General features: G+C 48.2%; 1 protein-coding gene across 2 annotated transcripts; it reads left to right on the top strand.

Moving 5' to 3' along the window:
• On the top strand, positions 1-26,620 carry LOC149367656 (proton-coupled zinc antiporter SLC30A1-like). Of its 2 annotated transcripts, none has more exons than XM_089556525.1 (7): positions 1-336; positions 1,479-1,739; positions 5,765-5,987; positions 11,775-12,072; positions 18,716-18,759; positions 24,075-24,355; positions 26,117-26,620. In XM_089556525.1, the coding sequence occupies exons 2-7, from the start codon at positions 1,548-1,550 to the stop codon at positions 26,279-26,281; spliced, it is 1,203 nt and encodes a 400-aa protein (XP_089412651.1). In that variant the 5' UTR covers positions 1-336; positions 1,479-1,547; the 3' UTR covers positions 26,282-26,620. The 2 variants fall into 2 exon arrangements, with proteins under 2 accessions (XP_089412651.1, XP_089412641.1); XM_089556515.1 differs by lacking the exon at positions 1-336 and adding an exon at positions 346-537.

Raw genomic sequence — 26,620 nt, forward strand, 5'->3', positions numbered from 1 at the left:
CGCCGTGTTGGCCCGCAAGGGGCCGTGAATGGAGGTGGATCCCAGCAGCGGTCGATGCACGGCGGTGCCGGCTTCAAGGCTGATCGCGGCGCCCTTGGCCGCCGGGCGAAGGAGACGAGCCGGCGGAAGACGCGGGATTGACTGACTGCCGCTGGCGATTTCGCATCCGGCGTGTGCATACGCAGGCGGCGGGGGTGACGCGGGGAAGGGCGCTGGTGCTTGGTGAAACCAGTAGTGCGGTGCGCAAAGTGCGTTTGGTGATGTGTGCAAAGCGGTTCCCTGCTGGGCGGCCGAGCAGCTAGCCCCTGGTCCACGTCTTCGCAGCCCCGATCGGAGGTGAGTCAGCAGCATTTCGGCGACGAGGAAGCGGGCATTTCCGCGCTCCGCGTGCAGCTGGGGCGCGCGTGACCGTCCCAGGCTGCGTGCGCCTTGACACGGTTCAGGCGGCGGCGCCCAACCGTGGCCGAAACGTGCGAGCCGCGCGCAGTCGGCGACCAGCAGATGCGCGCCGCAGCAGCAGCCTCCTGCGACTCCATGGTGAGCGAGACCCGGTGGCGACTGGTGCAGACAGAGATAGCGGGGACCACAGCTGACTGCCACGAGAGGCCGCTTATCGCGATGTCAGTGCCCTGTCACGTTGCGGGGAGTGGGCACGCCGCGTTTCTCGAGGCGCTGGAGACGTGGTCGGCGTCGATCGTGTGATGGAAAACCGAGAGCGTGTCCTCCGCACGGCAGAGGGGCTGGTTTCGGTAGCTGCCGCATGAATGATGAGCTGACAACCAGGCAGTGGATGTCACCACTTTGCCCGAGGATATTCCTCTCTCGAGCCAGTTGGAGCCTGCGGACAGCATCTGTAGAAACTGGCCATCCGAAGCTGTCTTTACGTGCCGATTAGCATTGTTTTAAGAAACTGGGTGATGTCTGGAGTCTACTGTGGACGCCCGGTTGACTCAAGTGTAAATATGCGCTTTCTTGAGGAAGAGTATTGTTTAAACGTGTGAACTGTCAACAGATATGGACGCATGATTGCTTAATGGCTGTGAATAATTAACGCGCAATGCAATCTGGCTTTCACTTATGTAAAATTGGTTGATGGCACTAACGTCGGTGGCAGTAGTAAATATTTGCCCATTTGGGGAATATACTTATGTTCAGTCGACATTTGCGATGGCAGCATTGCCCATTGAATATCTTTTGAGTACAGCCACCTGCAAGGAAACTGATGTCTTTTAGCAATGAGGGGACTTATCAGTAGCAATTGTGCAAGGCTGTTGTATCTAGTGGCTGATACCAGGTTTATGGGTCACTATGGGTGAGGGACAGTCCCATGTATTGGAAGAAGAAAAGGGGCTCACTTGGGATGGTGTGGCCAGGTCATCTGTTCAGCATGACAGCAGCTTCGGGAGTGTTTCTTTGCGGTAGGGGCTGACTTTGAGGGGACAAAGGAGAATGGTCTGAGGCATGCGTGCACACTGCAGGTACGGCAGCAGCAGCCCGACGTGCGGACGAGTGATGCTGGTGCAAAGGAGGCGGAGGTGAAGGCCGCCATGGGGGGGGGCTGTTGCCGCAGGCTGGTGGGCCGCCGGGGGCGGCTGCTGCTCATGTTTGGTCTGACGACGGCCTTCTTCCTGGTGGAAATCATTGTGGGCTATGTCACCAACTCCATGGCCCTGGTGGCCGACTCCTTCCACATGCTGTCGGACGTCATCTCCCTCGTCATCGCCTTCCTCTCCATCAAGGTACGCAGTCCCCCCATACTCCCTCTGCACATGGCTCGCTCCCTTGGGCTCTGAGGCCGTTCACATGCTCATCACATTTCTTTCCGGTTAGTTCTGTGCTGTTGTAAAGGTTGAATGTCAAACAAACATTTATCAGAGCTCTTTCTTTCTGCATGTCATATCAGTTTGCAACAAACTGCCCAAAAATGTCGTTGACTGCATATCTGTTGAAGTGTTTCGTGCTTTGCTCTTATTCATTGAATCACTTAATCTTAACTTTGTGTCATTAATGTATTCATGTGGGTACCCGACTTTGCTGTATTTTATGGCTGTTCTGTGTGTTGTTAGAATGTATCATCACCTGACTATAGCACTTGATAGCGCTTGATTTCGTTGTACGCCCCCTCCCTGCTGTAATGCCTTCGGCCGCTGCAGGTATCTGTGAATAAAAGTGAATAAATGAAGGGTCATGCACTGCTCATGCATTTCAACTGGCCATGCGTGTTGCCAAGACAGTCCTGCTCCCTCCCTATAGTTTTTGATGGCATTCTAGGTACAGTCTTTGTCAGGAGTAACCAGGCTGCGCATTTTTCCTTCTCAGTCGTATATTAAAGCTATTATGCCAGCCCTCATGCTCTAAATCTCTTGTGTGGTAAGAAGAACCCCTGCCCTCGCCTTCAGATTGTTGATCTTTAGGGAAGCCGTGAGGGCTCTGTTATACGAATGAGAAGCAAACCATGGAGCCTGGTTACTTTTGACAAAAAGTGTACATGCTGCAACTGTGGGAAGGGGTCTGCCCTGAAAAGATTGCCCCTGCCTGGAGTTGGTCGTTATCGGGTCCGGGGTTTGTCTCAAGGCCACCGGACAGCAGCAACACTATCATAGCAAGACAGGCTAAATCACAAGCAATCATAAGGCCACGACAGCACAACCAAATCTGGGTTGTTTGAATAAAAACATTTCTCGTAACGTTTTCTCGCCTGCATGAAAAAGAGGAGCGGGTTATTGATCTGCATGCTGGTTGTGCTGCTGCACCCATTGGCCCTTGGGAAGTCCAGTCCCGGATTTATACACGAAGCATGCAGCCTGTCCGCCTTGTCGGCAGCCCTAGCTATCTGGAATCACTGGTGTAATCCACACATGTGAGCTGTGATTGAAGACCAGCTGTGTCGTCCAAGCTTCTGTCGGGTTGAGTGGCCGCATATGGTGTCATCAGCAGGACGGCAATAAACAGCATGAAAAAGATGAGCGGGTTATCGATCCGCATACTGGTCATACCGCCACGCCCATTCTGGTCACTCTTGCCTGTATAGATATCCTTTCTTAACATTGCTTTTCTGGTTATTGTCGGATGTTGGACATCACCCAAAGTTTATGTATGCGTTCTGAATGAGCATATCAGATGAGAGCTTTATGCTCTATTAACTCAGCAGTACGAGGCACACCATCATGGCCACTGTTCATGGAGTCTAAAATGATTCCTTTACACTGACTGCGTGATAACTGCACCATTTTACTGGTGTACAACATGAGATACAACCAAACGCACTTTCCATCTACTATGTTTTTTTTCCCCTCAAAGGTATACATGCACTGTGTCCGGAGGGAAATTCTATATACCACTCTCTTATAACGACTACGACCAGCGGTGCCAGAGGTACACCAGTGTGAAAGCATGGAACGGTCTTCCTCCTGAACCAAAGTGGCCGTTTGGGCTTGTTGGTGGAGTGATCATGGTTGAAGAATGCAGCGTGAAAAGACAAGGACAAACGAACAAGTGGACAGGACTGGCGGGGACTACCAACACATTTATTCAGACAAACAAGCAGCAGTTGCTTCTGTTTTCTGGTTTCTTTTTGGTCATTTAGTCATACAGTTTTTTTGGTACGGGGGTGACATTGTGTCGCCTCAATGTGCTGTTTCTTCGATGTTGTGTGCAGCAATCTGTATCAGTGTTAGATAGTTTTCCCCCGCCTGCTGCTTTATCTGGTCACGTGGGTCTTGGATGGCATTATAAAAGCTGCTCGTTTCTCTGGATAAATGTGTTGGTAGTCAGCGCCAGTCCTGTCCACTTCTTTGTTTGTCCTTGTCTTTTCGCACTGCATTCTTTAACAATTGTCTTTCTGAGGCTGTTCTTCCTACTCTTTATAGATCAAGCACAATAGGACGGAGAAAAATTAGCTGGGGGTCAGCACGGCTGAACCCAGTGAAACAGTTGAGGATTGGCCTTGTTGGTGGTGGTCTATTGTATTAAAAACCAGCGCTTGCGAACACACACAGAGGACGAGGCGAGGCAAACTGAAGGCGCTTCAGTGTGTCTCATCTCATCCTCTGTCTGTGTTCGCAAGCGCTGGTTTTTAATACGGTGAACCTAGCAAGACTAGCGAAAGTTCTATGAAGCATGGTAATCCAGTCTGACGCCTTTCCATATTGTACATCATCAGATTCTGCTTGTTGGCCGCGATGCGTTGTCGAAGCACTAGTTGCGGCACATTGCTCATCCATGGCTTTGTGTGAAGGTAAGCGCATGCCAGGCGGTTTTATGTAGGGAATGGTGCGTGACAAGATTTCTGGCAGTTGCGAGAGTGCCATCTGCTCCACATATGCAACTGTGGCGAGGTGCAGGGAGTAACGTGATTCGAGGCAAGGCAAGTCATGTGGCATGTTGTCAGAGCCAAGCCTCCTCTCCTGCTCGTTTGAAGGTCAGATTTCATAGCCACATGACCTCCAGCTTTGTATGGGAGGAGTAGAGCTGTCGCTCCAACTTTTTTGGCACAGGTTTCTTGACCATGGTGGTGAAATGCAATGAATGGAATAACTGTATATGGCCACAGGTTATGTTAACACATTTGTAGTGCAATGTATATCATATACTGTACTTTGTTGCTGTTGCTCTTAAAAGTGCATCATTGTGACTTGTTATAATTGTGAAACTCTTCTCTTTGCATAATCGCACTGATTATGCAGTGTTGTCTGTGCTATGAACGGGATGTGTGTTGCATTTTTTTTTTCTTTTTATTGGTTGCATGGGGTACGTGATAATTTTTTTTCTCTTGTTTGTGTGTTTGTGCGTGCACTCCTCTGCCCCACTCTTCATAGTTTACAGATTGGATCCAAAACTGCCCTTCAGCTGTGCATCCACTCAACCTTGTATATTAGAAAGTGTTCATTCGAATGATGATAGATTTAAATGGAAGCCATTTGCAAAGCGACCTGCAGGTCGCACTTGCTAGTGTGACCATAGGCACTGTCAAGCTGCTCGGAACGTTGCAGTGGGTCACGACTTGCAAGTGTAAGTGCAGCTTGGGCCTGTTGCACCGCAATACTGTCGGCCACAAGAGGTAGCAGAACGGGCATGTGAGGGTGTGCTTGCTTATGTGGCATTAGGTAAGCAGCCAGATGCAGTGAGCTCCAGCTGATTGGAGACATGCTCCATTACTTTACAGGCATATTTTAGCACAAAGGACGGAACGGCAGAAAGACAGGACGAACACGGGCGCTACTGACAACTGCTTTATTGAAGCGAGAACGAGGCATATAAGTACGCCTCTGGCCTGCGCCACTGCTACCTACCAAGGAACTTGGAATCGGCATAAGAAATCCTATAAGACGCTATAGGAAATTTATCTCGGCATTATACAGCACGATAGACGTGTCACTAACGCAGTCCTGTCCCCCTTTCCTGGTAAAGAAAGCTTCCAAGGTTTCACGGGCTGTTTTTTGAGCGCCTCTGCCAAGGATTGAAACGCTAAGGAAACGTGGCTCACAATTGGTGCAAGCAGTGCTGTCGTCAACCAGATTAGTGCGTTCCTTATTGCAGATGTCTTTTGCATGCTCCCGGAGTCGATCGTTTATATGGTGCCCTGTCTGGCCGATGTACACTTTGGCACATGACAGGGGAATCTTGTAGACGTTCATAGCACACTGCACAAAATGTTTTCCATGGCTCTTTTGTGTTTCTGTCGTCCCGTCTTTTGCTCCTAAATATGCCTGTGCAGTCTGAACACCAACGTTTAAAACCCTTTTGGTGCTTGTCCCGCACCCAGATGTCGCCCAAGAAGTGGTCCAAGAACACGTTTGGCTGGGCCCGGGCCGAGGTGCTGGGGGCCCTGGTGAACGCCGTCTTCCTCGTGGCCCTCTGCTTCTCCATCCTGGTGGAGAGCCTCAAGCGCTTCTACAAGCCGGAGATCATCGATGAGCCCAAGCTCATCCTGTACGTGGGCATCGCCGGCCTCATCGTCAACATGATCGGCCTCTGCCTCTTTCGGGGTGAGCAGCTGGGCTCTTCTGGAGGAGAGGACTTCACTTTTTATTTATTTATTTACCCTAAGGGCCCTCGTGTGAGGGTATTAGTACTTAGGGGGAGGGCGATGCAAGCATGAAAATACGGCACAGGCACTTGAAACAAACTGCGTGTAATAACAGAGTATGAAATAAGGCTAATAATGTACACAAATAACACAACAAACAGCGCAGAATAAAATACCCAGTAAATGCACATAATGCAACAAGAATACAAAATCTGTTAGTCCAGGGGTTGCTTCAACGAATGCTGAAACGATTGTAAGTTAACCTCAGTACCTATGTGTGATGGCAAGTTATTACTGTTATGCCTGTCTTAACTAGCAGTGTGCATGGTGTAGTTAAGTGATTGCCAGCCATTTACCGCTTCTGGGTTCATGAATATGACTTCACCATCTCTGGGGGTTTACAGGGGGCGAACGCTGTTCCCATAATAAACAATGTTCCCAACAGTGATGACAATGATGATGTTGAGTGCAGCAGTGAAAGTAACTTCTCAGAGCACGTTTTTCTGATGGCAAAGGCGACGGCAGTGATAAGGATGATATCGGTGATTAGAGCCTCCTCATATCAACCCTCAATATTGAGAGCATTGCCATTATAGCCTCCACATAGCTCTTGGAATGTTGCTTTCAGAGGGGAAATCAAAATCTTCCGTCTGTTTCCTTCAGCAGCAGCTTCTCAAAACGCCTGTTTCTCGATCAGAAGAAGCGTTCACTGTGTGTCTGCACACTGGTCGAGAAGGAGTTGGTACAGAGAGCTCGGAGAAATCTGAGGGTAGTGGATTTAAGGGGATGAGGGTCTTAAAAACTTGTTTTTTATTTGGTGACATAAATTGTTGAAACGTGGCATGCAGGTGTATCATAGCATGCTGATTTCAATTATGCATTTAGATTTCAAATATCTCAGCTGGAAGGAAATATATGGCAAAATAACATCCCAATTAGGCCATTTCTTACAGGCCTTTATAGTATTTTATCATTTAAGAAAAGCTTTTTTAAGAATATGCAGGCATTTCCAAACATCCACCGCACATCCTAAAGCTTTCTTTTTCCTTTAAACAAGCTATATTAGTTATTAGGCCAAGTGTGGGCTAATAATTACGGCCACATCATTTTTTCTTTGCAACTTTGTTACCTATTTATAATCAACAAAATGAGTTTGTAGACATTTTGTTAGCTTTAGGATGTGCCTTGGGCCTTTGCAAATGTCTGCTTATTCTTAAAAAGTATTTCTTTAGCTGATACGTTACTATAAAGGCCCGTAAGAAATGACCTAATTAGGATATTTTATTTTGCCATATATTTCCTTCCAGCTGAGATATTTGAAATCTAAATGCATATTCGAATTCAGAATTCATTGATATACCTAGGTGCTAAGTTTCAGGAAGATATGTCTACAAATAAAAAAAAAGTTTTCAAGACCCTCATCCCCCCCTTAAAGGGACTCTGAGGAGAAATTGAAGTTGGCTTGTATCGACAGAATACCAGCTCCTGATTACAAAAACGCCACTCATACTGACAACAAAGCTCTTGTAACGTAGAAAAGAGCAAGAACCAAAATACAGGTATCGCCGCCACAGGCCAAACTCGCAAGTACAAGCGTGATGACGTCATAGGACAAAGCAGTGTTGCTAGAACCAATGGTTCTAGCAACTCTAGGACCCGTGAAGCCACAAATCCCTGAGGCACAGCCAATGCATGCGCAAATGTCCTTGACGTCGCCAGATGGCGCCACGTGCCCGGCAGCTACGCGCACTCCTGAAGCATCGGGACCAATCAGCACCTGTTTTCCGGCGGTAGGCGGGCTCCCGGTATTCCGCTAGCGGTAACAAGGTATACGGTATGCTAAAGGTGTCTATTTGCGAGAACTTCGTTGACGACTTCGAGAACGAGATCCATCATAACGCTGGCAAAACGCCAGTGCAAACGTAATCGAAGCGACTGTAGCGGCGGCCGCAATAGCCGATAGATGCCTTCAACGTGCGGCCGGCGGTAGCTTTATTTTCGGCTGCTGCTAGGCCGCACTACTGGCCGCCAGAAATCACGGAGTCTGCGGTACGTCATGCGCACGTCATGTATCACGTCACTTAGTCCTGTGTCGTCATAGGAGAATCCCAAGTTTGAATCAGAGCGGCGGGAAAAACTTTTTCAACTTCGTATCCAAATTTCTTGGAAATAAATGCATCTTTCGCTGCCGGCAAAGTTGCAGCAAAGCCATGACATGCCGAACTATCGGATTTTACTATAAAAAAAATATTAATAGTGCTCTCCTCAGTGTCCCCCTTAAGGGGTGGAGAAGGCTTGTCACCTCCTGATTTATGAAGTGGACTTGCCTTGCCGGTCTTCTATTATTCAACATGCAGGGAAGCAGCGCGAGCTAGATGAAGAGCTAGTTCTGCACAACTGCTTTGGATTAGTGAAATGATAGCCACATGCGGAGGAAAGTTTTGCTGTCTTTAATTGCTTGTCCTGTGCCACTAAGGTGAATTAATGTGGGGAGCTTAGCACCAAAGTCGTGTCGACTTGCAGCGGGAAGTACAGTGTTCATGACTAGAAAAAATCACGAGATCAAACTGTTGAAAACTGGTGCACAGAGTTCATTAGGCACAATGTTATCAGTACTAAAGCCAAAAAAGATAATTGTGTTAGTATTCTTCAGGCTAATAATATGTCAAGATCCTTTTGCATCTGTTGTCAGCATTGTTGGATCTAAAATTGTTTCCTGGCAATCTTTAAGGCTGTCACATACTTGCCGACAGGAGTGTGCATTGCACTGTGCTTCGTTTGAGGGCAAGTTGGCAGATGTCTTGTTCTGTTGGGCGAGGGTCTAGTATTGGACCATGGAGCATCTTGTTAAGCGTGAATTGCATTTGGCCCCTGGTAAACACTAACTAGAACTGTGGTTATCCTGAGGGCAAACACGCTTTCCATGTTTGAGAGCAGACAGCTCCAATCTGTGTAGCTATATGGTGCGGCCCTTGCATGTGTCAGTATGCATGCAATAAAGTGAACCAGAAGGTGCACCTGTTGAGCTTTTTGTCCGAATGGTACACAGCTTAGTGCACACAAACAAGACCGGTAAGCCTTGCAGGCCATTGAAGGTAATGAAATGGCGGCATTAGAGTAGTAGGTTTCTGGCAGCACTGTGTGTCATTGTGTTTGTTCTGCATACTCCCAGTCCACATCAGAAGCCTCATGGCTTTCACTTTGGGGCACCATCTTTTTCTTTTGCTTTTGTGTGCACGCTCTTTCTTCTCCTCTCTCCATGCTGTCACTGAGTGAGTAAAAGCTTGTTACCGTATTACTTGCATAATAGGCGCGCACCTCTAGTTTGGTCGCAAAAAATCGGATGTTTTAAATTCCGCGCATAATTGGCGCACCACGAACTTGGCACCGGCATCAGTACTGTATTTACACGAATGCAAGCCGACACCCTCCCCCTGCCCCCTCCATCTCAGGTGAAAAAATAAATGAATAAAGACGCAAATTCCACAACCCAAGGTTATTATAACAAGGTTCTTGCTGATCTGACTACTAGTCCTCACTACTGTTGCTGCTATGGGCCCACAGCACTTATAACGACATCGTGTGGAGTTGCATTCCTCACACGTTTTTCAGGGATGCTCACTTTATGCGTCTGTTGAGAAAGCTTCATCTCCAGCCGGAAACCTTCCCGACTTCGCCCCACTAAAACCTCGATGCTTGGAGTCACACACGAAAATTTAGGCACACCGCACTTCTGGGCCACGTCTGATTTCCAGCCTGTCGCACGCTTTCCGTGTTTGAGAGCAGACTCCTAGCCATGTAGCTATAAGGTGTGGCCCTTACATGTGTCAGTATGCATGCAATAAAGTGCGGATGGAAATGCGCAAAAACAGTTTACTGCCTTGCTGTTGCCATCTTAAGATGATGCAACCATTGCCCATTCTTTCACCAGGTAAATTTACTGTGATGCAAGCAATCATCCACAGCTTTTTCCTGGGCATTCATTAATTCAAGCTTTTGAATTATCCAAACATTTTTTCCGGTCCCTTGAAGTTTGAATCAACATAGTGTTATGCTCGATACACCCTATAGAACATCTTGTGACAGAGAAAGTGTCTCAAGTCTCAAGCTAACTCAGCCAGAGGCTCGTTTGACTTGATTATCTCCAATTCATGTGGCCTAAGAAAATGCAGCCTACTCATATAGAGTTGCTCTCAGTGCTGTTCTCAGTGTTGTTATCGTCCTTTTTCAAACAGCATCAATGCAGTGACCTGGCTCAAAAAAACCAGCCTCCATTGACTGCTGCAGCCAACCACTGGGTGCTTAGGCGAAAAAGGGCACTGTTGCTAGTGCGACCGAGAATCGAGGAGGAAAGTGCATTGTGAAGAGGGCTTTACGATTCTCTATCGCATTAGCAATGACGCTACCAGGCTTGTTACATGCATCTTTGCTTTTTGGGATCTTGGTCCCAAATTCAAACTCATGAGATTGTCATCGTTCTTCGGCATGCATTCTGCTAACGTGAGAGTGCAATTATCGCCGCTGGAATGGGAGCAGCTCTTTCTGTCAACTGCCGCCCGAACCCACTGGCACTTATCTTGGAAGCAAGCACAACGTGAAGCTCTGTCTTGGGCAGCACAAAAGGCATGAAGCGATTGCTGTTTCTCACAAAGCACGGATGAGAGCGCTGTAATTGCGGTGCATTCAGGCACACCAAGCGCACTGTCACGTGGTATTTTTTAAACTCCGCAGGCTTTCGTTTTTCCCAAATAAAAACGGGGACGCTAAGTCTATCCCGTTGGAGGTGCCTGGGTTGGACAATATTTGTGGAACTCCACAACTTTCCTATTGACGCCTGAACGTTTCAGGCTATATTTAAAAAGTTAATTTATTTATCTCGACTAATTATTCAAGTAGGAGGAGCGAAAAAATGGTACTGTAACTTTAGATAAACCCTAACAACATCTTCGTGATTCCAGTTCTGAAGAATGTTTAGTTTTTTATAAATCTTGGTCAAAGTTAACTGGGACACCCTGTATATGTTGCTCTACAATAAAATAATCACTTGAAGTCAGCGCTGTATCGTCTTGTCTTTCTTCGTCCGTGTCTTAGGAGTGCGCTGTTATTTTCCCCAAGATGAACTACTGTACCAACTAGCCTGCTCTTCCACCCTTGCAAGACATACATGTACTCTTTCTTCCCACGAGCAATCCGTGAGTGGAATAGTCTGCCTTGCGATGCTGTCAACTGCGCACCACCTGAAGATTTCATCTCCTACGTATCACACTTTGTTTTGCAATAACAACTGTGATGCTGGCGCGCTGTACTCTTGTACTTGTTTTTCCTTCATGAAGATGACATCCTGACTTTCTTATCTGACTCTTGCTTTTTTTTTTTTTTTCTAACCTTATTGCTCGTTTCTCACGACAGTATCATTCATCAGCAGCTATTGTTTCATTTCTTGCTCCCTAACTTTAAAGCTTGTCTGCATTTTCGTTACTGTGGTTGTTTTTTTGTTTTGGTTTTTTTGCCTTTCACGTGCCTAAGTCGTCAAATATGTGACTTGCTCCTGTTTTGCTATTTTCTTTTAGCTTTTGTATAATGCATATTGCCTTGCTGGACTACGATCGCCTTGGTGTTTGCACTTACTTGAACTGTGTTATTTTGGTGTGTATGATGTCCCTCTCCTGTGATGGCCTCATATGTGAGGCTAGCAGTGTGTTCAAATAAATAAAAAAATAAATAAACGTGGCTTGTCCCTGTGCAGAGCATGGCCACAGCCACAGCCGCGGCCACCACCACAGCCTGCCCACCGTGGAAGAGGTGGTGTTGCAGGGCCTCGAGGAGGACATCAACGACAACCGCTTCCGCGTGGGCGAGGGGGGCCAGGTAGGGGCCGAGGGGGACCGGAGCACCCCCGCGGCCACGGGCGGACAGCTCAACATCCGCGGCGTCTACCTCCACATCCTGGCCGATGCCCTGGGCTCGGTGGTGGTCATCATCAGCTCGCTCGTCATCTGGCTCACCACCTGGGAGCAACGCTACTACGTGGACCCAGCCCTCAGGTGGGTCCCCTCTGCCCCGTCTGTATGCTCCGTTTCATGTGTAGCAGGCAACGCTGCCAAAGCTAGCGCGCCTGTTCTAAGTCGGCACGCAAAAAGTAGTTCGCCATACAACCAAAGCAAACAGAAGCATATTTCTTAGCGACAAATCTTAAGTGCCGTGACTGGCACCTCCTGGACTTCGTTTTACCTCTTGCCACATTTTCATCGTGCGACTCGTCGAGATTTCTAGAAGCTAAAAGTGCACGTGGCGGTATGATATGCGGTTTGTAGGGCAAATCGCTTCCATTAAATCCATGCCCAAAAACTAGTTCACTCTCCGCGAAAATTATGGCCAGAGAGCCCGAACACTGAGCGCCTCACAGCTTCAAGCGTGATTTTCAATGCTACTGCATCATTTTACACTGCTCTTTGTATTCGTCCAAACAGTGACCGCAGTTTGGAGAAGAACGAATGATACATGGTGGAGTAATATGGTTTCACGGACGCACTGCTTCAGTAACCTCCGCAGCATTGCCTGCTGTGTATGAAACGGAGTGTAGTTCGTCAGGTTGCATTGCCCTGGTGGGCAGTTACCGGAAGGACGTCCGGTCAGGCATGCACAGTGAACGCGGGGAAACTGCTTTGAAAACGGACACCTGTGTGTTCCAGCCAAGGGCCAGTGTGTTGCTTTCAGTTTCAGTTCATTTCCCACAACAAGTACAGAGCTTGTATGAGGTGGTGGCGAGGGTGACGGCATAAAAGGTGCGTCAAGGGCAGCTTGACTGGCCCCGTCTCCCCGAACAACATGGCAGCAAGCACGACAGTTCGGAAGTACAGTAAATATATATGATGGGAAGAATAACAAGGAACAATCATTTCATGTTGGAAAAAAACATACAGAACAACATTAGTGCAAAAACAGTGAATCAGTGCATTAGTTAAAAATACAATCAAATCGTACAGTACGCGTTAGTTTAAATGTCGGATAATTTTTTCTTGGTTAGAACCAGCAGCTGCTCTTCCGTTAGCTTATATTGGTTGTCTATATTTGTTTGTGTGGATCTGTGCTTTTAAAGGGCCTGTAATAAGCTTCATTCGTCAGATGTTGACTTGCAAGAGGAATGAGTCAAGTGCGCAGGAGACCCTGAAAGCTGTGCAGATTAGACTTCATAATTAGTGACTGAACAGGCAAGCTGATGTCATCATCACTAGTTAAGGCGCAGGTCTGTGTCTTCAAGTCCCACCCATGTCAGTAGCTAGGAATGCTAACCTGCTCTTTCTTGTTGGTTAAGAGCCACTTATTGGGGGCTGGTATCATTTCTTGTACAGTTTAAAGTTGTTAAGGTATCTGAAACGATGTGAGGCTGCTGCAGCCATGCATCACACACAGCTGCAAAACCCAAAGATGTGAGCAGGAGTTGCCATTCATTTTCATGCTTTGGGTAGCACATGGACACTATAGGGGTGCCCAAACTAAAAAAAAAATGATGAACGATGTACCATATCTGTTCGTGTACCGTATACACTCTTGTATAAGCCACACTTTTTTTCATCAGATTTTCTCAGGTGCAGGTTATACACGAATCAGGCCTATATACCTACATGCGGGAGGATTTCATGCAGCTATGCCCTAAGCAGAACTGTACCTTAGATTTGGTCGCTCGGAACACAACATAGAGGTGTCTGTCGTGTACGTCCACTCACAAGTTGTCTGGGCACATCGTTTGCAGTGCTGTACCAGTGCAGTGTCTGCCCTGTGCGTTGCTTCGCTCCTCGACAGTTTCTATGATTTCTCGCAGTTGGTGTACTTTACATGCCGTGCGTTCATGTGCCAGTTGCTAGCTCGTCGCAAGTGTAGCATGCTACCCATGAAATGCGGGCTAATCAGGCCTCACACTCCCTGCGCCAGAAATCTCCCCAAGTTTTGTGCAACCGTTCATCGATGGTAAAGCCGCACGGTGGCTCAGTGGTTACGGCGCTTGGCTGCTGACCTGAAAGGCGCAGGTTCAATCCCAACTGCAGCAGTTAATTTCCAATCGAGGCAAAATTCTAGAGGCCCGTGTACTGTGCGATGTCAGTGCACGTTAAAGAACCCCAGGTGGTCAAAATATCGGGAGCCCTTCACTACGGCGTCCCTCATAGCCCGAGTTGCTTTGGGACGTTAAACCCTCATGAAACAACCGTAAACTGCTCGTGGCTGGCACTATTTCTGGGCTCAGTGTGAAGCTTCAGGGCATACCAAGAAAAAAAAAAAAGAAAAGAGGAAGAAGTGGGCTTGGGCAGGGCATGTAATGCGAAGGCAAGATAACCGCTGGTCCTTGAGGGTAACGGAGTGGATTCCAAGAGAAGGCAAACGTAGCAGGGGACAGCAGAAAGTTAGGTGGGCGGATGAGATTGAGAAGTTTGCGGGGATACGGTGGCCGCAACTGGCGAAGGACGGGGGAGAGACATGGGAGAGGCCTTTGCCCTGCAGTGGGCGTAGTGCGGCTGATGATGATGATGGTGATGACAATTGCCGACTGATTTTTCGGACTTCAAGGGGACTGGAAAAATGTCCAAATAAACGAGCAGTCCGAAGAAATGGTGAAATGAGGAAAAAAAAACTTTATTTCGATTGAACAACTTTAAAATAATCATGGATCGTGCCTTACCTCACTTAGAGCCTGCGTGATACGACATCCGCTTGTATTTGCGCAAGTGTCGTTGCTTTGTTGTATACATTTAAGAGCAGTGTTAAGGCACTGGCAATTTCCGATTTCGTTGGATGGTGACAACTGACAGACGCTTCATCGGAGCTAGACTCGTTTTCTTGGAGTGCAAGCACCTGCGTAACTATCTCGTCATCAGTGGGGTCCGCGCACAGTCCAAGGTTATTTTCAACACCAGCAAACTCGCGGAAGTTAGTATCTGCCGGAGTGTCCATCCCACTGCCTCTCAGGTCAGCAGTCAGGTTTTTGGCCGTCTTCTGTTGCTGCATCGTAGTCTGTTGCAGCTGCACTGTCAGCAGCAGGCTGTTCGGTGACATCTTCTGTCAACCAGACTACTCTGGTTGACCACTGCACTGCTTGCACCAATTGTGAGCCGCGTTTCCTTAGCGTTTCAATCCTTGGCATAGGTGCTCAAAAAACAGCCCGTGAAACCTTGGAAGCTTTCTTTATCAGGAAAGGGGTACAGGACTGCGTTAGTGACACGTCTATCGTTCTGTATAATGCCTAGATAAATTTCCTATCGCATCTTATATGATTTCCTATGTAGATTCCAAATTCCTCGGTAGGTAGCGCTGGCGCAGGCCGGAAGCGTACTTATATGCCTCGTTCTCGCTTTAATAAAGCAGTTGTCAGTAGCGCCCATGTTCGTCCTGTCTTTCTGCCGTCCCGTCTTTTGCGCTAAAATACGTCTGTGCAGTCTGAACACCAACTAGCCCAGCATTTAACCCTTCTGTGGTTAGGGTCTGGATGGTTTTGTTGTGTTAGCTGCCGAAAGGTGCTAGGGCTATTGTGAATAATAGCAGGGGGTCGCTGGAGCCCTCAGGTACTTGGGAGCCTTCCTTCGTGGCAGTGTGTGCATGTCAGCACACGATTGGCTGCCCTCAGGCTGGATGTGGACGGAGATTGTGGTGAGTTGGCCATGGTGCACGTTGTGAAAGAATGAGTTGGTCTCGCCAAATCGCTCGGGGGTCCCTCTTCCTTCGTGGCATTTCAGTGCAGATGAGAGGACTCTGGTTTAAACTGCTATGCTCCTCTCTGCTGCTCGCTGGCTTCCTAAGCACATGCAGATGAGCAAGCCACTGCCGTCTTTGCACTCTGCCAAGTCCACAGGAGCTCCCATCAAAGGATAAACAAACACACCATGAGACTACCGGCACCACTCAGCATCTTGGCACATTGCCGAGGTCTGCATTGCAGACGGCCGAGGAACATGGTATGAAAAGCTAACAGCTGATAGTTAAAAAAGGGGGGGGGGGGGGGGGGGGGGGACACCTAAGCTCCGCCTTAAGGATCACGCAATATCGTACTGGGGTAATTCCCACATATACAGAAGGTCATTCTCTTGTTTTATACATTCATAGATCCCTGGGAGTCTTCACACTCTTCCTGGTGCAGCGGTTAAGCGATGCCCCACTGCCCTGGGATGGGAGGTGTTTATAGAGTGATGTGCTTTGTGGGGCTTATGTTGCTCTTACTGAGCAGCCAATCATTAATTTAATGGCCACCTAACCAGCCAGTTTGTTCACTAGCAGCTTGTGATGACTTCGGAATGTCACGTGACCTAGTTGGCCCGCCTGCCTATCTGGGTTGCTGTCTGGGGGCCACCTGCCAGTCATGCTCGTGATATTGCACACACAGCGATGCCTAGCAGAGTGAAGCTTCAAAAGTAAATTTTCATGGACATAAGTAGTGGGTGGGTTCTTCATGTGAGTACATACAGTGTTCATGCATTGTTTTCAGCTCTCTTTTTCTGCGTCTTTTTGTTTTTGGTTCAGAGAAGTTTCCACAGGTGGTTTCTCACGATATGTCACGAAGTGTATTGGCTAATAGTGAAAGAACTCGGACACAAAGAGACTAAGGAATACTCGGTAACTTAATACTGGAGCGTAATTACGGGACTTCTTTGGCAGTGACACCTCAGCCATGTGAAGGGAGGTGGAGGTCACACAGCGTGTTCCACATTTACCTGTCCGGTGTGCAGAAAAATTCTCCTGCACCAAATTCCTGCACTAGCCTGTTTGCGCTCAACCGCCAACCATAAGGTCGGTTATGACAGTCGGAGTACATCTAGAAATCATTTGATTGCGATTTTTTTATGGAGCAAGGGCGTCTGGGGCCAAAGAGTGCCATTTCACAGGGCATCTTCTGCTACTTAAAGTGGGGTCCAAGACCCATTGCCCACACATTTTGCCCCAGATTAGCCAAGCACCACGCCATGGGAAAGCTTGTACCCATTGTATCACCAGTGGGTACCCACTGGGGATTGAGCCACTAGGTTACCACTGCATGGTAATTTATCTATTTAGTTACTTTCAGGGCCGTTAGGCATTGTGATAAATTGGCGTTAGGCGTTGTGATAAAGGATTGTGATCAATTTCGTGAAAAGTACATAATGAAGCTATTGACCTGCGATGGGAAAGAAGCTGTAGGGAAAGGTTAGCTTTCATGGCTGTTACACTACTGGTGCGATGATAGTTGGAAAGAATGAAGCGACAACCGCGGTTTTGAACTGATTCTAAGTGAACTGATTATCACTGGAACTTGCCTGGATTGTCTGTAATCGACGAGTAACTGCAGTCGTCTGCACGCAGGGTTTTTTGTCAAAGCGAGCAGAGCAGCAGGTTTGACAGGATGTGCCATGTGGGGTTCTGAGAGCGATCCCAGCTGCGAGCAGGGACATTGGTGGCCTCGCAGTACGCCACATGGTACAGCCTCTTGAATCGCCTTTTCCACACACCTCAACGAAAATTCTGCGTGCAGACAACTGCAGTTTTTTGCCGATTACGAGCAATTCAGGCAACTTCCTGTGTTAAATTATTTATCGGAGCATAAGACCATAAGCTACCTTGTGGTCGGTGCTTGAGCCCAAATAGGCCATTAGTTTGCAAAGGAGAATTTTTGACAGCGTGGACAAATAAATATGGAACACTGTATGTGGTTTTTGGTAATTAACAAACAACCATGGCTGAATACTGCGAGTAACAGCAACTCTGCCGCTAAGGTTAGTTTGAGCTCAGTGTGCCACCACTGGGGATAGTGCGACATGTCTGAATATTTATGCACTGCTGGTAAGAGTTGAATTGAATTGAATTTTATTTTATTTTGGATTATCAAAAATCCCGGAGCCCGGAAAAGGCAGATAAATTCTGCCTGACGGGTCCCCAAGCAAAGAAAAGAAAAAGAAAACGTAAGTACAGATATACGTTTACAGCAGCAACACTGTGGGGCAATGTTTAAAAAGAAACTTACATCAACACAAAAAATTAAATGAATGCACCCACTGAAGCATGAGACATGCATTGCATGAAACACTACACAGCGGACAAGGCCTTAGACATAACGTATCGAGCAAATAGGGAAATGAGAGAACCACGTTAGATACAAGCAGTTGAAAGAAAGTAAAGTTTAATAACACTTTTAGACGAACAGGCAGCTTTCAAAACCCTGAGACAAGGTGTAAATGAATGGGAGTTTATTATTTAAGACTGAAACAGCGTACGAGGTCATCTGCATACCGTAATTAGTTCTAATGCGAGGAGTGACATACCGTGTATATCTGAGGGAGTGCAGGTCACGTTTAATGAATGTTGTATTGAAAGAATTCAGATTCAGTTTTATTTCTTTGTAAATATACACAGCAAATGTAGCAAATGTGGCATTGTGACTGTAGTCAGGTATTTGTGTGTGTGAAGACAGCTGTTGAATGTTACTCTGAGAGCACAGCTCTGCCAGTTCTTCAGTGATGTCAAGGCAGCGTCCTACGGACCGCAGTGACGAAGCAGATGAGATTGTGCGCACAGGCAGAGTTGCTCTGCTCAGCTGCTGGGTGGCAGATGTGCCACTCCTTCTCTGGGTGCGAGAAGCTGCTGAGCAGCTGAGCTTTCCATTGCAGCAGCAGCACTGTGTCGAAAAAGTGTTTGGGAAGCCTGTGCTCATCTCCGTGTTCTCCCATGCAGCCTGGTGATGGTGTGCCTCATCATGAAGTCAACATCGCCACTCTGTAAGTGAGGTGTCTCTGTGCACCTTCAGCTTGCATGTTGTTTGCATGGCCAAGGAAGATAGTCCCTCAAATGCTGTGACTATTTGTCCCTCAAATGCTGTGACTATTTTTCCCACAGTTATTGAAAACGTGGTTGAGCATAGTATTATGACCCGCCGCGGTGGCTCAGTGGTAAGGCGCCCGTCCACCGAGCCAGGGTACTCGGGTTCGAATCCGACTGTGGCGGCCGCGTTTCGATGGAGGCAAAACGCAAGAGGTGCCCGTGTGCTCTGCGATGTCGGTGCATGTTAAAGATCCTCAGGTGGTCGAAATTATTCTGGAGACCTCTACTGCGCCACCTCTTTCTCTCTTTTTCTCTTTCACTCCCACCTTCCTCCCTTCCCTTACAGCACGGTTCAGGTGTCCGCCGAGATATGTGAGACAGGTACTGCGCCATTTCCTTTCCTCAAAAACCAAACCAAACCAAAACCATAGTGTTATGAGATGGAGTGCAGTCCATCCAGTGGATGGGCTGACTGCGTGAGAGAATTCATGCTTGCATGGCGGGACCTTGCAGCTCGGCAGGAATTGAACCACACACTGTGTTTGGTGCAGCATTCGCCATGCGTGTTGCTTGCAGGCCAACTCAAGTTGCTCATGTCACTCCTTGTTCAGGGGTTGTGAGGCTTACAAAATGGGTTGCTCACGTGCAGTTGCTGATCAGTTTCACAGGGGTGTGACTGAGTGAGACTCGACAGTATTCTCTTACTGTCATGATCTCTTCAACTCATAAAAACGGATAAGCTCCACCGCGGTGGCTAAGTGGTTACGGCGCTCGGCTGCTGACCCGAAAGACGCGGGCTCGATCCCTGCCGCGGCGGTCGAATTTCAATGAAGGTGAAATTCTAGAGGCCCGTGTACTGTGCGATGTCAGTGCACTTTAAAGAACCCCAGGTGGTTGAAATTATTCCGGAGACCTTCACTACGGCGTCCCTCATCATAGCCTGAGTTGCTTCGGGTCATTAAACCCCAATAAACCAAAACTAAACCATAAAAATGGATAAGCAGTTCGAGATAGATGGTGATCAGTGAAGGGCCACTGTTCAGTGGGCTGATAGTACGTTTATAATATTGAAGACCTCTACCTTTATTTAGCTATGTGAATTCTGCCAAGTGAAGTGCACATATACTGTTACTGCATAATAGTGACATGGTTCCTACTTCCCTTGGAAGCTCATAAAGAACGTCATGCGTTTGCGTCTCATTTTTAAGCAGTAAAATTTTTCTATGACAAGATTTATTTATTTATTTATTTATTTATTTATGCGAACCAAAAAGTTGTAGACTTAAGAACAAGTTTTCTCTTAATGCCTCGTTTTCGTCGGAGTGCCATCTCAGTGCCCAAGTGTTCCAGCACGCAGCTTGTGTCACTTGGTCGTTTTCGGCTGCTCCAGTCATCCAGAGCAAAACCGTGATCTGAGCTAGTTGGTACATCTTCACAACTTCGCCAGCGCTGCAACGAGGAACAAAGACAGAGAAGGAAGGACAGGGACAAGCGCTACTGACAACTGAAAGTTTATTTGAAAAAACACACAGGTTATGTACTCTCAGAGGACAACCCGTAGCGCCTGTGCTTCCCGCAAAAAAAGCATACAAAAGAAAGTTATCAATCCAGATACGAAATCTCACACTCATGGATAGGATAGATACATGTCGCTGCTCTTGTGAATGTGATAGGCTTCACACAACTCCTTCTTTTTTTGTGCTTTTTTTGCGGGAAGCGCAGGCGCTTCGGGTTGTCCTGTGAGAGTATATCACCCTGTGTGTTTTTTCAAATAAACTTTCCGTCGTTAGTAGCGCTTGTCCCTGTCCTTCCTTCTCTTTGTTCCTCGTCGCAGCACTGGTGAGGTTGTGAAGTCATCCAGAGAGGGCGCTGCTACAGGGCCCCCCCCCCCCATGCGAGGAGTGAGGGGTGTACCGGGGTGCCAGCTGCACGGTGCCGAGACATTGGCAGAGTTTGGGTGGAAGGAGAGTAGTTCTTGTTGAGGAGGCTTCAGCCACTCCCAGGCTGTAGCTTTGGGCGACATCTACGATGTATGGGTTGGGACGGTGAGAACACGAAATGGCCTGTGCTAGTGTGGCTGAAGAGGGCAGCGGTGGGAGTTGTGCCCCACAAAAGCATGGGTAGCTGTCCCGAGGAGATGTAAGGTTGATGCGTGGGCCCAGGTCGCGGTGGTTGGGGTCAATGTTTGCGGAATACTGCACACAGAAGCTGTATGTAGTCGGTGGGGAGGGAAGGGTGAAGGATTGTCGGCGTCTATTTTAGGCTGAAAACTCAACAAAGTCCAAAACAGCGGTCGTGAAAATGTACACGTCCCTATGAGGTGCACGACAGTTCCTCAGCGAAGTCCAAATATTACGCAAGTCCGAATTATTGAAGTCCAAAAAATTAGTCAGCTACTGTAATTGCACATACCTAGTTAATGCCCATATATGCAGAATTGGCAATTCTCAGCTTTACCATTCATTAATTTAACTGCCGCAGTGGTCAGCTTTCTCAGAATCTGCTGGGCAGGTTGTGATGACGCCACAAGGTTACGTGACCTAGGTGTAAGTTGTGAGCATGGCCAGTTGCTCCGTCTGTGAGGCTTCAAGCAGTCACCAATGCCAGAGAATTTTTTTCCGACATGGGGGTACTAGCGCTCTAATGATGCTTCTCCTCACCTGCCCCCCTCAACTCATACGCGCTTACGTGCGAGGTAAAAAAATTCATGGGGGCACTTTGTTGACCTAAAGTGCGGTGAGGCGAGAGCCTTAAGCGCGGTGTTGCTGCTTGTGTCACTGTTGTGTGGTTAAGATGTTAAAGGGACACTGAGGAGAGCACTATTAATATTTTTTTTTATAGTAAAATCCGATAGTTCGGCATGTCATGGCTTTGTTGCCACTTGGCCGGCAGCGAAAGATGCATTTATTTCTAAGAAATTTGGATTTGAAGTTGAAAAAGTTTTTCCCGCCGCTCTGATTCAAACTTGGGATTCGTCTATGACGACAGAGGACTAAGAGACGTGAAACATGACGTGCACATGACGTAACGCAGACTCCGTGATTTCTGGCGGCCAGTAGTGCGGCCTAGCAGCAGCCGAAAAGAAAGCTACCGCCGGCCGCACGTTGAAGGCATCTATCGGCTATTGCGGCCGTCGCTACAGTCGCTTCGATTACGTTTGCACTGGCGTTTTGCCAGCGTTACGATGGATCTCGTTCTCGAAGTCGTCAACGAAGTTCTCGCAAATAGACACCTTTAGCATACCGTGTACCTTGTTACCGCTAGCGGAATACCGGGAGCCCGCCTACCGCTGGAAAACAGGCGCTGATTTGTCCCGATGCTTCAGGAGCGCGCGTAGCAGCCGGGCACGTGGCGCCATCTGGCGACGTCAAGGAGATTTGCGCATGCATTGGCTGCGCCTCAGTGATGCATGGTTTCTCGGTTCCTGGTGTTGCTAGAACCATTCGTTCTAGCAACACTGTTTTGTTCTATGATCTCATCACGCTTGTACTTGCGAGTTTGGCCTGTGGCGGCGATACCTGTATTTTGGTTCTTGCTCTTTTCTACGTTACAAGAGCTTTGTTGTCAGTATGAGTGGCGTTTTTGTAATCAGGAGCTGGTATTCTGTCGATACAAGCCAACTTCAATTTCTCCTCAGTGTCCCTTTAAGCTTTGCCTCTGAGAGTGGAACGCGACAGCGTCTTGTGACGCTGCCAGGGAGTCCACAGAATGCCATCACCCATTCGGCTCTACGCCTTGCTCGTGAGGAAAGGAAATGTATCTGTCTCGCATATCTTGGTGGACGCCTGAACCTCGCCGTAACGGGAAGGGAGGAAGATGGGAGTGAGCGAAGACACCGCATTCACTAGACGCGCCTTTGTTCATTCCGAACCGCCGAGCTGGCATGGCGGAGTGGTCAGCGCGCTTGTCTCGCACTCCGTAGACTCTAGTTCGATTCCACAACTCGGCCAATTTCATACTCTGTTTTATTTATCTTTCTGGTCTGACTAGAAAGGTTAATTGGGCTAATTCGTCAATTAACTGAACTCAGACCCTCTTGGAGCGTCACTATACCATCCCTTTGATTGGTTGCATGGTTACTAGCCAAAGTACAATTGGCCCCGTTTGAAATTCGCGCTCTGTGACGTCACGACCAATTGAAAAGCGTGACATTTCTGTCGACAACTCCTGCTTACAACGATGAGGCATTGAAGGCTTCCGCCTTAAAAAAGCATAGAGAAAACAGTTTGGGACTCGCTGACATCATTGGGGCAGCTAATACCCCTGTCACACGGGCACTTCGGATCGTGATCGGTCTCGAACGCGATTGAAGTTTGAAGCGCGATCGAGGTGGACAGCTGCTACACGTATCCACTCGATTCCGATCAGCTAGTTACATTGCTACATACGAGATGGCGCTGCGCCCAGTGTCATCGCTATCGATGTCTAATAAATTAAAAATAACAATCGTTAATAAAAATTTTATTGTGAAAATTTCAGACTATGAGCAGAAAAAGCAGCTTAATTACTTTCTGCTGCAACCAGCAGTGGACTCGATAGCGAACAGCAGCAGAACAACGCTCGGTGCACGCGTGAACGGTAGCGCCATCTAGTGACAAGGCACCAAAGCACATCAACTCTGTGATGAAGTTTTCTTCCGTAACTACTGGTAGCTAGGGTCTGTGCATTGCAAGCCTTTTTTTCGTTCCAAGAAGGGAAACTGCAAATAGTAGAAAATGTAACAACTGACTAAAAGCAAGACAACTGCTTCGCCAGATGTCGCTCTTGCGAGGTAAACACACTGCATTTAGTTAGGCCTAAGAGCTTGAAAATCGCCAAATTATCTGAAAAACAGGGGCTAGTTATCGCTTAAACCTCTACGCGTGGACGAGAGTGTGCAAAATAAAAGCGAACCGCTACCATTTGAGCGAGCTATCGTGTCGAAGAATCCAGCGGTGACATGTATTTATTCCGAAGCGGGCGAGCAGGGCGCCGCCATCTTGTCAACGCATCCCTCTAACCTCGATCGTGCTCCATGCGGTTGAGCAGGATCGCGGTCGATCGCGATTGAATTCGCCGTGTAGCAACGCCGGATCTGCATCGAGTTCGATTTCGATCGCCTCGATCGCAGTCAAAAGTGCCCGTGTGACAGCAGTATAAGAACATGCAGTGAGGCGTCGCCCTAATCGGTTGAGAGCCACTGCGAGCAGCAGTTTTTTATTTGAGTTGTTTGTAAGTTGTCGGGTAGAGAGCACCCGCACAGGTGTGAATGGGTGGTGGTGAATGTGCGCAGTGGTGGACTCGGCGCTGATCCTGCTCCAGACGGTGCCCACGCACATCCAGATTGACTCGCTGCAGCGCAAGCTCCTGCAGGAGGTGGAGGGGGTGCTGGCAGTGCACGAGTTCCACGTGTGGCAGCTGGCCGGGGAGCGCATCATTGCCTCGGCGCACATCCGCTGCAAGAACCTGCAGGACTACATGCAGATCGCTGAGCGGGTCAAGGAGTTCTTCCACAACGAGGGCATCCACTCCACCACCATCCAGCCCGAGTTCGTCCAGCTCGAGGGGCAGCCGGTGAGAGCAGCCACCACCGCTGCGGGGGCCAGTTGGAAATACGTTCTCCAAGGAACTGGTGGACGCTAGCAAAATACGAGAAAGGGACGAACACACAGGACGAAGCGCTTTCCAACAACTGTTTAACCCCTTATGTAAACATTCATATTTGATAGGCTGTGCACTAAAAAGACATTGATGAGGAAGTTCATTAAAGCTGCGGAACAAATTACCTAATTACATTCCAGTCTTTGTGAGATTTAAGACCACCAGCTCAATTATGACTACATTTATGGAATCAGAAGAGAAAAATGCGTCCGTTTGCAACATTTCACGATATTCTAGCCATAAATAAAAAAGTTACCTTTAAGACCCTTGTCCCCACTTAAGAATTGTGAACGGGGTGTGTTGCAGAGCTAACATGTTTTTCAAGCATGCAGGTTTGAAGCGACCAGTTTGAGAGTTTCAAACTTGAAAGTAATATGCATCAGTCAGTGTATTTGCCGTAGTAACTTATCTGCTGTGGCAGGGTATTCATTCCCACTGTGTGTGAAATAGCGTAAGAGCGTACGTTGCCGGGCTAGTCAGTCAGCCATGGTAAACAAAAGGGGGGCTACTGCGCAGAGAACAACACGGACAAGAAGGTAACGCAACAGGCGCAGACACTCGCGACTAACTTTATTTGAACAACGACACTCCCTTTATAGCTTCAGACTGTCACATCACACACATGCGCAAACTAAAAACCTGTGTTCATTCTGATAAAGTTTGAGTTTTTGTATCAAACAGAAGGGCAAAGATGGTGTAAGTGACCCTTCAATCAAACTTTATCAGAATGAAGACACGTTTTTGGTTTGCGCATGTGTTTAATGTGACAGTTTGAAGCTATAAAGGGAGTGTCATTCAAATAAAGTTAGTTGCGAGTGTCTGCGCCTGTTGCGTTACCTTCTTGTCCGTGTCTTTTTGTGTGCAGTAGCGCCTTTTATTTACCGTGTGTGAAATACTTGTCCGATTGCACTTGAGTTGCTTGAGCTGTGTCAGGGGTGCCAAGAGAAAGGTAGTTTGGTCAAATGTTTAGGGGAATCCCCCAAGGTGGAGTAGATTTGTAATAAGGGAGTAGTTGCTCATTGACATCCACCCGAGCGCAGCCATACAGCTACAAAGGAAAGCTATACAGCTTTCTCAGAAACTTCGCAGTTAAAGAAAAATTCGTCCTGGTCTGGGGTTCGAACCCGGGACCACCGCTTCACCGGAGCAGTCGCTCTACCAACTGAGCTAACCGGGATGGCAAGCTTATGGTAGGGCGAGACCGAATTGATCAATAACTCGAAGTGGGAACAGTTTGGTTTATTTGGTTTATTGGGGTTTAACGTCCCAAAGCGACTCAGGCTATGAGGGACGACGTAGTGAAGGTCTCTGGAAATTTCGACCACCTGGGGTTCTTTCAAGTGCACTGACATCGCACAGTACACGGGCCTCTAGAATTTTGCCTCCATCGAAATTCGGCTGCCACGGCTGGGATCGAACCCGCGTCATTCGGGCCGGCAGAAGTGGGAACAATGTTGGTCAAATGTTTAGGGGAATCCCCCAAGGTGGAGTAGATTTGTAATAAGGGAGTAATTACTCATTGACATCCACCCGAGGAAAGCTGTGTAGCTTTCCTCTGTAGCCGTATGGCTGCGCTCGGGTGGACGTCAGTGAGTAATTACTCCCTTATCAGAAAGGCAGTGTGCGGAATACCGTGCAGTGCGTAGAGCAGAGCAGACCTCATTCTCCTCGCAGAGCGATGACAAGGACTGCGTGCTGGACTGCCCCAGCCGCACCAACTGTGTGGCCCAGACCTGCTGTGGGCCCCGGGGCAAGGAGGGCGCTCCAGCTGACGTGCCCCCGGCAGAGGGCACCACCCTGCGTCAGCGGCCCCTGGCTGAACTGAGCACCCCTGCCTGAGGAGGAGGAGGGGAGGGCTTCCACTACTACTGCTAGGCTGCCCCCTGACTAAGCCCACATGGACTGAGCAGCTGGCTGGGCACGCCAGTCACAGGGCTGCCTCAGGGTGCGGCCCTGAAAGACCGTGCCATGTGCCGTGCAGGACTGTTGCTGGACTCGCCACCACCGGACCCCTGGTGTGTGCCGCAGAACTCAAAGTGATGCTGGTCGCGGCCAACTGTGATGACTGCACCCAGCTTTGGGAGGAAGCTGCGGTGATTGGCCGGCCACAAAGGAACACGATGATGCCTCTGTGTGATGCAGTGAAGAGGAGACGGAAAGTAAAAATAATGCCTTTAA

The sequence above is a fragment of the Amblyomma mixtum genome, chromosome 1 (genome assembly GCF_055824585.1).
Source record: "Amblyomma mixtum isolate Tamu chromosome 1, ASM5582458v1, whole genome shotgun sequence".
Taxonomy (NCBI): Eukaryota; Metazoa; Arthropoda; class Arachnida; order Ixodida; family Ixodidae; genus Amblyomma; species Amblyomma mixtum.